Source organism: Quercus lobata, chromosome 12 (assembly GCF_001633185.2).
Source record: "Quercus lobata isolate SW786 chromosome 12, ValleyOak3.0 Primary Assembly, whole genome shotgun sequence".
Classification (NCBI taxonomy): domain Eukaryota; kingdom Viridiplantae; phylum Streptophyta; class Magnoliopsida; order Fagales; family Fagaceae; genus Quercus; species Quercus lobata.
This window is the reverse complement of record NC_044915.1, coordinates 21,074,876-21,084,802: the sequence shown is the minus strand read 5'-3', so window position 1 is coordinate 21,084,802 and position 9,927 is coordinate 21,074,876. Positions and strand designations below refer to the sequence as shown.

At 35.7% G+C, this 9,927-nt stretch overlaps 1 protein-coding gene across 2 annotated transcripts; it reads right to left on the bottom strand.

Moving 5' to 3' along the window:
- Positions 1-6,963: 6,963 nt before the first annotated feature.
- LOC115972348 (FCS-Like Zinc finger 8-like) lies at positions 6,964-9,567 on the bottom strand. Of its 2 annotated transcripts, none has more exons than XM_031092614.1 (4): positions 8,830-9,567; positions 7,861-8,700; positions 7,226-7,454; positions 6,964-7,109 (listed from the first exon to the last, which is right to left on the bottom strand). In XM_031092614.1, the coding sequence occupies exons 2-3, from the start codon at positions 8,643-8,645 to the stop codon at positions 7,352-7,354; spliced, it is 888 nt and encodes a 295-aa protein (XP_030948474.1). In that variant the 5' UTR covers positions 8,646-8,700; positions 8,830-9,567; the 3' UTR covers positions 6,964-7,109; positions 7,226-7,351. The 2 variants fall into 2 exon arrangements, with proteins under 2 accessions (XP_030948474.1, XP_030948473.1); XM_031092613.1 differs by having other exon boundaries at positions 7,861-8,704; positions 8,830-9,566.
- Positions 9,568-9,927: the final 360 nt, after the last annotated feature.

Below are 9,927 nucleotides of genomic sequence, written 5' to 3'. Positions count from 1 at the left end.
TTTCAAGTCATATTGTGACAATTGTAGCAATCATTGGGATATTCTGCTGATGAATAATCTACATTTTTGGGATTCTGCAATGAAATATTCTGCCAATGAACATTCTGCATTTCTGGGATTCTGCTGTGAAATATTCTGCCACTAAACATTCTGGAATTCAGCAGATTTTGCTGTAAATAATTTGCAGAGAGATCTACATTCTGGCTTCTGAAATTTTTCTGCTATAAAATATTCTGCAGATGAACATTCTGCACTTTTGAAATTCAGCAGATTCTGCTGTGAACAGTCTGCCGAAGGATCTGTACTTTCTACTTCGAAATTTCTGCTGAGGGACATTCTGCACTTCTGGAAAAGTCTGCTGAAGGATACTTCACGAAGGAAATATTCTACACTTCTGAAATTCAGCAGATTTTGCTATGAACAGTCTACCGAAGGATCTACACTTTCTGTTACGAAATTTCTACGGAGGGACATTCTGCACTTTTGGAAAAATCTGCTGAAGGATACTTCACGGAGGAAATATTCTGCACTTCTGAAATTCAGCAGATTCTGCTGTGAACAGTCTGCCAAAGGATCTGTACTTTCTGCTACGAGATTTCTGTGGAGGGACATTTTGCACTTCTGGAAAAGTCTACTAGAAGATACTTCACGGAGGAAATAATTATTCGCAGCAGTATAGCAATGATGAAAGCTTTCCTTTGGCTGCTATAGTTTCATTTTTTGTTTCTAGCTTTTGGTTCTTGAGGGGAAGTAGAGCTAGAATCATTAGGACGGAAAAAAGAATGATTGAAACCTTGTGAGGGAATGAAGGGATTTTTCTCCTCTAAATGCTGAACCCAAAGGTGGAGATGGAGAGAGTTTAGAAAGCTTCTAGTGTTTCCTCAAAAGAAATGAGAGCAAAAAGGTGATAAATGGCTTAGAAAGCTTTTAGGAGAGCTGTATGTTTGAATAAATGGCTTGCCACATGTCTCACATGCATGATAAGGAGAACAAGTGGCATCTAAAGGATAGGACCAAATATTGTAAAGGTCATCTATTGTAGAGTTCTCAGGGTATTTTTGTTGTAGAACTCTATGGTGTTGCAGTGATATTTTGCTATTGCATTTTGCTCATGATACTGCTCTGTTTTAACGTTGCTGTGTTCTGCTACAGATTTCTGCTACGATACTGTCCTGCCGTAATGCTGCTGCATTCTGCCATAGAATTCTGCTACGGTATTGTCCTGCTGTAGCATTGCTGCATTTTGCCACAGAATTCTGCTACGGTACTGTCCTGCTGTAACGTTACTGTATTCTTCCATAGAATTCTGCTATGGTACTGTCCTGCTGTAACGTTGTTGTATTCTGCCACAGAATTCTGCTACGGCACTGTCTTGCTGTAACGTTGTTGCAATATTCTGGCATAGAATTCCACAACATTGTTTTGCTGTAATGTTGCCGTGATATTCTGCTATAGGACTGCTATGACGTTTTGGATACTTTCCTGAGGGTATAGCTTGGAAGGTTTAAGAACATCTGCATGTTTTGCTTTGATAAGGACTTGGAAACATGTTTATGAGGAAGAAATATCTCATTCTCCCCATCTTGATCCCAACTCTCCAGTGAAGTCGCCAATTTAATGTAGAGGGCCTTTTTGTGGTTAAAGTGGGCTGGGTTGCCTCCTGCGATATTGGACTCGAGTATTCTAAGTAAGGGAGTTGAGACCAGTCCAACTGCAACTCAATTTGGTCCGGCTTGTGCGCAAACTATGTCTCGTTTGCCAGGAGCACGCTTACGGCAGGCAGAACGTGGTGCTTATCCTCTGTTTCTACCGTAGAAGTAACTTTTCCCCAGTTTCTGCCGCAAAATGAACTTTTCTCCAGTTTTTGCCACAGGACTGACTTTTTTGCTATGTAGGAAACTTTTTGTTGTGCGATAAAGCTTCCTGCTATGCAATAAAGCTTTCTGCTATGCATTTGAAGTTGTCCACTGTGCATTAAAGTTTTCTGCCGTGCAGTGAAGCTTTCTACCATAAAGCCTTCTGCTGTGCAATAAAGCTGTCTACCGTGCATTAAAGCTGTTTGTTGTGCTTTAAAGTCTTCTGCCGTGCAGTAAAGCCTTTTGCAATGTGAATGACTACTCTTCGTTTTTACTGCAGAAATACTTTTCTACTTCCTGCACATAAACAAATCTAAAACCCAAAGAAAATACCCATCAAACAAATGTTAATTTAAATGGGTTAGCATATTCTCAAATACACACACACACACACACACACACACACACATATATATATATATATGAGTATATATACTTATACGTATTTCACATATACATATATAAAATATATTTTGCAGAACATGAGAAACAAGATATATGTATATATACTTATGGCAGGATAATGATTAGTTTGTGTCAAAAGTAAAACACGTAATAACAAATAAAGAAGAAAGCTTTAGCAGAAAAGCGTTAGCTAGTTTAATAGCTAACACGGTAAATATAGTGAAAAGGTGCTACAGCAGAATAACTAGTACAAAACGTAAAGATACCACAGCAGGACAACTGATGCAGCAAACATGATAAAAACGTGCTATGGCAGAATAACTAAATACAGCAGATATAATTTATAATGAGAGAAATCAAATATATTTGCAATCAAAATCAAGTATTGAATCTTCCCACAGAATAAGTAAACCAAGAAAGAAATCAAACCCCAACTTGAACAACCTTGTCATAGGCTTTGGCCATAAAAGTTATGCATTTTGGAGAATAGGCCTAAATGGCTACTAGCTATTACTTTTGGGGACATCAAAGAATGGGTTTGCTAAGAGGGAGGGAAAAGATGGTCTACTGATGCATGCCCCTATTCCTGCCGTATTTTCTCTCTTTGTTTTACCACTTTCTTTCTTTCTCTCCGTTCTTTCTTTACTCTTAGTTTCTTATTACTCTTATGCCATGGGTTGTTTCCCCTTTTTGGTCTTTCCTTTTCCTGGGTACCTCTCTCTGGGTGCTTACTACTCTCTTACCATGGGTTTTCCCCCTTAAGTGCTTCCCTCCATTGGGTCTCCCTCTTTTAGTGTTTTTCTCTCTTCCCCTATTTTTTCCTCCTCCTCCTGGTCCCCTTTTTTCTGTTGTGGTTATCTTCCTTTTATAGCAAACTGATTCAATGGAATTTCTCCCTTTTACCCTAAGGGCTTCATCAACTGTTTTTGGTTTGTTGTAGGCATCCTTTCAAGATTACTCACTCACCCATTGATTGCCCCTGCCATTGCTCAGTACATGTTTGCTACAACACTACTCATTTCACGACAAAATTCCTTTTTGTTTGTTCCCCCTGTATACCTCTACCTCTAGGTGACTAAATAAGGATTGGGCTACCTCACTACCTAGCTCTATGGCATGCATCAGATGGTCCCAACCATTTATTACTTTTTTTGGGGTAAGATACTATCCCAACAAGATATATTCCCAAAAGAAGTCATGGCAGGAAACCAAATATAGACCCCCTTTTCCCCCCACCACCAAACCACACCCTCCATATGCCCTTGACCGTGGGCCCACCTCCCTTGTATTGGCTAGGTACAGGTTAGTGGTGCCCCGGCCCTTCTGTGTTTGTCTCCCACGCCATTTCTGCCGTAGCAGATTAGCTTTGTTTTGTTCTGCTGGGTGGCTGTCTTATTTCTTCATGCGTTTCCTGTTGTGTTTTGTCATTTCCTTTAGTTTGACTCTTCCTTCACGCAATTCCTGCTGCTGACACTTCCTGCTGTTCCTTGTTTCTTTTCAACCTGCTTTTTCATTTTAGTTCTCACACCTATCTTTTATACAAAAGGATTTGGGCCTTTGTGGGCCAAATAATGTTGATTGGATCAAAAGGGTCTTGGGCCCAATTTATCTTCATCTGCCGAAGCCATTCTACCAAGGAACTGTATTCTACGGCAGATCTGTATTCTGCTGCAGATTTGCGTTTTGCTATAGATTGCTTTCCCTTGTATTTCTTTCTTTGGACCTCTCCTTCTCTTTGGGCTTTCTTCCTCATGGGCTTTTTGGATATGGATTTGCAAAAATGGGCATCAACAATGATCTATTGCATAGTTATCTTTATTTATTTTTTCACTTAGTTTCAATTGTGAGGAAGAAAGAGATGTTGATCTATGTTTTGGAGAAAAATATACCTATAAGAGTTGAATCGCATACATTTGTATGGTAATAAACAAAGTATACATATTTACAACTTGGTCTAATAGTTCTCACACTATCAATTAAAAAAAAGAAATTTATTGCTTTGTGTTTTCATACATATTTCACTATGTATAATACCTGACTACAAAATATATTTTATTACACTACAAAAAACTTCTAATTTAAAATATAATTTCAAATAAGACATATTGAATTTAAAAAAAATATACAATCTAATATATTAATTCAATAATTATCCAATAAAAAATAATTATATCAAATTTTCTCGCGTATCGCATGGGTTTGCGACCAGTTAACATATTACCCTCTATGATCATCTTGCAGAAAACACATATTTGTCACCCAAATATCCCAACTGAAGTAATCTGTCCTTGGATAATCTCTTAGTAATGAATAATCAGGCAATGGATCTATGCTTCAAGATCACTATTTTATGCCAAATTTATCTCCACTAGTTTTTACTTTTGGCAGATCTGATCTAAATTTCTAGTGGCTTGCCTCAATATTGCAGTAAAACTGTTTTTGGGTTGAGGTTGTTGTTCTCTAGTGACAGTGTACGAACTTGGTTGGGCTATACCAAATTCTACGCAACTGGCTTGAATTCCCACCAACATAGTATGTATACATATTTATATAGTAAGAGGCTCCCACTCTACCTAAGTACTTACACAATTACACTCCAAAATTCATTGTATTTGGATTGGATAATGGATATGTCGGAGACACTTCTGCATATGTATTCTCAATGTGTCGGAAGTAAAAAAAATACAACTTATTATTTAAGAAATCCTTTGATTATGATTTTAACGATTTTGATAATTATTATTTATTTTTAAAACTTAAAATAAATAGAAAATATTCCAAAATTGTAAATTATAAATAAAGATATAAATAAATATTGATTAACCAATTAATTAATTTTTCAGAGTCTCGTGTCCTGGTGTGCTGTCCATGTCTATGCTTCTTAGCTCTGAAGATCATGAATTCATTATCTAACACTCTATGGCAGTATCATTCATTGAACTAATATGGTCATAGATAATTTTTGGCTCTTTGTGTGAAGAAGGGGACCATTGAGTTGTCAATTATCCAACAAGAAGGATGTACCTAACAATTTCTATTATGACTCTTCAAAGAGAGGCCTTGAGTAGCTCCCAACTTCAGCATTGTCTTCAACTCCCAGGAATACTAATTAGGTTCAGATAATACAATGAAAGCTCCCCCTTTTAAGCAGATGTGATTTTTCACCTTGCTACTCAATAGTACTCATAGGCACCTTGGTAGATAAGGACCACATATCTTCAATATGGAAGCTTTACTCCAGTCCTAAATTTTCTTAAAGCCCAAACCACCCTTGTTGTATTACATATTGAACTCCAGCAGAAATATCTTGTAACATTAGAGTTTTAAGGGACTCTTCTTTTCATTTGACTTTACAAGAGAGAAGAAAGGTGAGGAAAACTTGTAAATTAGGTTTTCATGTTAGACAAGAAAAGAAAATAAACAACCAAGAGTTGAATGGGAGGGAAGAAAACATTATTAACTAAGCTTATTATATAATATATTGACTTATTATAACTCTATCTACAAATTTATTTCCTCTCTCTCATTATGTTGAAAAAAATTCAATAAACTCTAACTCAAATGGTACTTCTTTCTTTTTTAATAATGAGTTAGATTCAAGAATACGTGTAACTTATCAATTAAAAATTATTATGATTAAGAGGTTTGAGATAGACTTGAGCCCATATTGTGAACTACATATTGGCTATTGAAGTCCAATTAGCCAAGTGATGAAGAAAAGTCAATAAATTCTAACTTCCTCCTCCTTTAATAATGTAACGGAGAATTAGATTCAAGACTCATGGATACGTGTAACATATCAAAGAAAAAACTAGTGCGATGAAGAGCATTTGGGATAGGCTTGAGCCAATGTTATCAACTACATATTGGCTTATGAAGTCCAATTAGCCAAGACAAGTGTGATGGCATTACCTTGGGCGAGATTCTATCTCATCCATCTGTTTAAATAGTAATCAACATCAGAAAAGCTTGTTTGAGAAATCAATATCAGCTTATGATCACAAAAGTTATCATGGAATTTACTAAAGCATGTTTATGTACAATCGGATTCACCTTTTCCCTTTGGCCATGACATTATTAATCAATGCAAACATTTGAACGACAAAGATAGTTCGGCTCTTTTAAAAGCCTAGTATAGTTTTTAATGGATAAGAGTAAAAACCACTAAACAAACTTGGCTAAAACAGAAGACGTTAGATTAGTTTTTGACACTATTAACGAGATTTGCCTATTTGTTTATTTTTTGTACTTGGAACTCATTGGCAAATTCTTCAAAAGCTTACCTTCTCTTCTGGATATTACAGAGCTGGGGAGGGAGTTGATGATATAATGGCAGGCAGATAAATTGTTGAAGAATAATTTAGTTAGATTTGAAACTTTGGACCATCTCTGCAATATGTACCAAAATTCTTAACAACTACTTTAGAAAAAAAAATAAAAATAAAAATAAGGACCATAATCAATTGATTGGGCCATGAAGTATTGGTAAGGAAAAGACACTCAAGTTTGGATCTATTCCATTAAAAAAGTCAGTTTTTAGATGAAACCATCACAATATAATAATTCTTCAAATATTGAACCCAACCAAGATGGACAAATGAGTATGAGCGGAAAGGATAAGCCACTCAAGAGAAGAGAATCTTCATGAATGAAATAATTGGTCCCCATGTAAAATAATGTGCATCATGACTAATGAGAAAAATAAAAAAAAGATAACCCAAGTTTTCAATCACACATCATCATCTACTCCAAGTCAAAAACAGTGGGAAAAGCCTAGAAGCAATCAAATTTTTAGCCATCACTTGAGCAAAATCAACTCTATAATATCTCATCCTCTCTTATCTCTATCTGCAATGGAGAGGGTAAAAAGCAAAAACATGATCAATAATTAAAAAAGACCAAAAAAAAGAAAAGAAAAAGGAAAGAAAAAAAAAAAAAAAAAAAAAAAAAAAAAAAAAACCCACTCTGATCTAGCAGTTTTTGTCCCTAAAATCAATAATCCTCATGTGACCATAATCAAGAATGGGAAAATTGACAATATCTTTCTCAAAATACAGGCTTTTGGAGAGCAATGAAGGATAGACTGTTTATCAAGAAAATTCTTTATGGGCATCATCAAATTCAGAATTCTCCACTCCATCTAACAGCATTTCTTGATACCGGCACTTCCGGCTGCAAAAGGCTTTCTCACCCCTACATGTTTAGAGGCAAACAATTAGGACTAGAATTTGTTGATGTCATAACTCACAAGAAATATAAAAGAAAACACTTTAGTGTAGCATACGATTTTAAGTGAAACTCTATTTTTGTCCATCTTCTATATCATCATAACACTAAAATTGCAGTTTAACCAAAAGCATCAACATGGTACTAGAATATAATAAAAATGAGATCATTTACCAGAATATTAACAAAGCCACGAGTTTAAACACAATAGAATTGTTCAATTCCTATGTTCAATTCTATAAACTTATCAAATACTTATGATGCATCCTATAATATTTCTATCTAGTTGTCAAGGAAGAAGCTTCAAAGTTGAAGACTAAACTTTTTTACTATGTCTAGTACTCTCAATTCAATAGGAGGAAATGGAACAAACCTGTAAATGTAAATGTCTTTAGTCTGTTCAAGATTCTTCTTGCAAGTGTAACAGAAGCTGAGGAAATTCTCCAACATAGAGTTTGGTTCATCTGGTAAGGAACAGTAGGTCTCCACAATGCAGTTGTCAAATATATGAGTGGTTTTTGGATTTGGCCCATGAGATATCACACATGTGTAATCCTCAGAAAGCTCCATCTCGGTCACAGAGAGACTACCAGCTGTGACCACTCTTGGAGACTCCTTTGTTTGGATGCCAGAACTGGCAGGACCAAATGCTGATATTTGTGAATTTCTGGTCTTGATTCCAAGATCAGCTGGAGATTTTGGAGACTCAACAGTTGGAGAAACTGTAGAGGCTGGCAGGGGAGGGATTTGAACTCTAAGCTTTGTACCAAAGAGAACCTTTCCATTGCTTGGTTTAGAACAATTCTCTTCAATACTTCCATCATTTAGAGTATCTATAAGAGCAAGGCCAATGCCTTTGGAGTCCATTTTGTCCCATGAGTGTTTTTTTTCTAAGACAACTTTTGGGGATTTAGGCTGGTTTCTCTCATAAGAGAAAGGACTTCCAAAAGGAGAGAATGGTGGTGTTTCAAGAATTGAGGTTGGACTCATCGTAGCTTCAGTTTCTGAGAGACCCTTTGCTATTAGAGCTTTGAATCTTGGTGAACCAAAGAAAGATGGAATAGGTCTTGTGCGTTTCTGGGATGGTGATGATTGAGAGCTGTGATCAGACATTAAAGATTGCTTGCTGGTCACTGCTCTTGATCTATTTCTCAGCATAACTCTATATTCTCATATACTCCTTAGCCAAATATAATAAAATTCTGATTTCTCACTGCCTAACATGAAACAAGAAGTACATATAAAGTTTCAGTCTTTCACACCAAAGAAAATAAATTTAAAAAGAAATTAAAGTGATGCAGAGAACAATACCAGAGATACATAAGCATAACTGAGAGCTCACCTGTACTAAATAAGCGTAATTTAAATTTACTCAGAAATCACCATGAGTTGCTGCAGGTGACTGTCTCAAAGGTTAGAAGCAAAAAGTTCTATTTTTTTTCCTAGAAAAGCGCTACTGTAATGCACTTAGCTTCATAAAAAAAGACAAAAAACCCAGTATTTGAAAACAAAAAACAAAAAAAGAAAGTTCACTCTCTATCAAAAAACTGAAAAGCCTGCTAGATCTCTGTAGCCTCCATATGCTTAGCATTAAGAAAACAACTAAGAAATAAAGATTGGGCTTCCTCTTCCCCTTGTTCCTTCATGAAGTTAACAAAAAACAATTCCCATCATAGCAATTTGCATGCAAACCATGTGATCAAGGACAGAAGTGAACAAGAGCACTGCCATTTACAACAAAAAGAACCGTGTATTTTTATACTCTCAAGGTGTTTCAGAAAGACACGGACATAAAAATTGTTTTACACCTCCCCATGAAAAAGAAACCCCATCATCACCATGTAATTAAATTGAAAGCCTCAAAACTTTGCTTTCTCTGTCAGTGGGTTTTTCACACTCACTGCCATCAATTTCACTCTGTCACTTCCTCTTTATTCAGGTCTCAGCCCTTGCAAAATCACAACGAACACGCACAGAGAGAAAAGGGAACTAAAAAAAAAAGAAAAAGAAAAAAAAAGAAGAGGCTTTAACTCAAAAGGGATGAGTTGTGTTTGGTTGTGAACCTTTTAAAGAGAGAAGAAGAGGAGGGGTGTGCGTGAAAATCAGTGGTTTTTACAACACGCCCTTAACTCCCAAATTTTTTATTACTTAAAAAAAATATATATATATATATATATATATTTTTTTTAGTTTTATATATATATATATATATATATTTTTAGTTTTCTTATTCTAAAAAAAATATATATATATATATATATATTTTTTAGTTTTCTTATTCTGTGTGTGTCTTGCACACAACGAGTTTTGTCTTTTTGCGAGAGGTGTTTCTTTCTTTAAGTATGGTACTTTGTCCAGACTCTCTTCGACTCTGTCTAAAATCTATCACTGTTGTGTGAACTGAGCTGCTATAAATGCAGACGCACGCACTTGTAGGGAT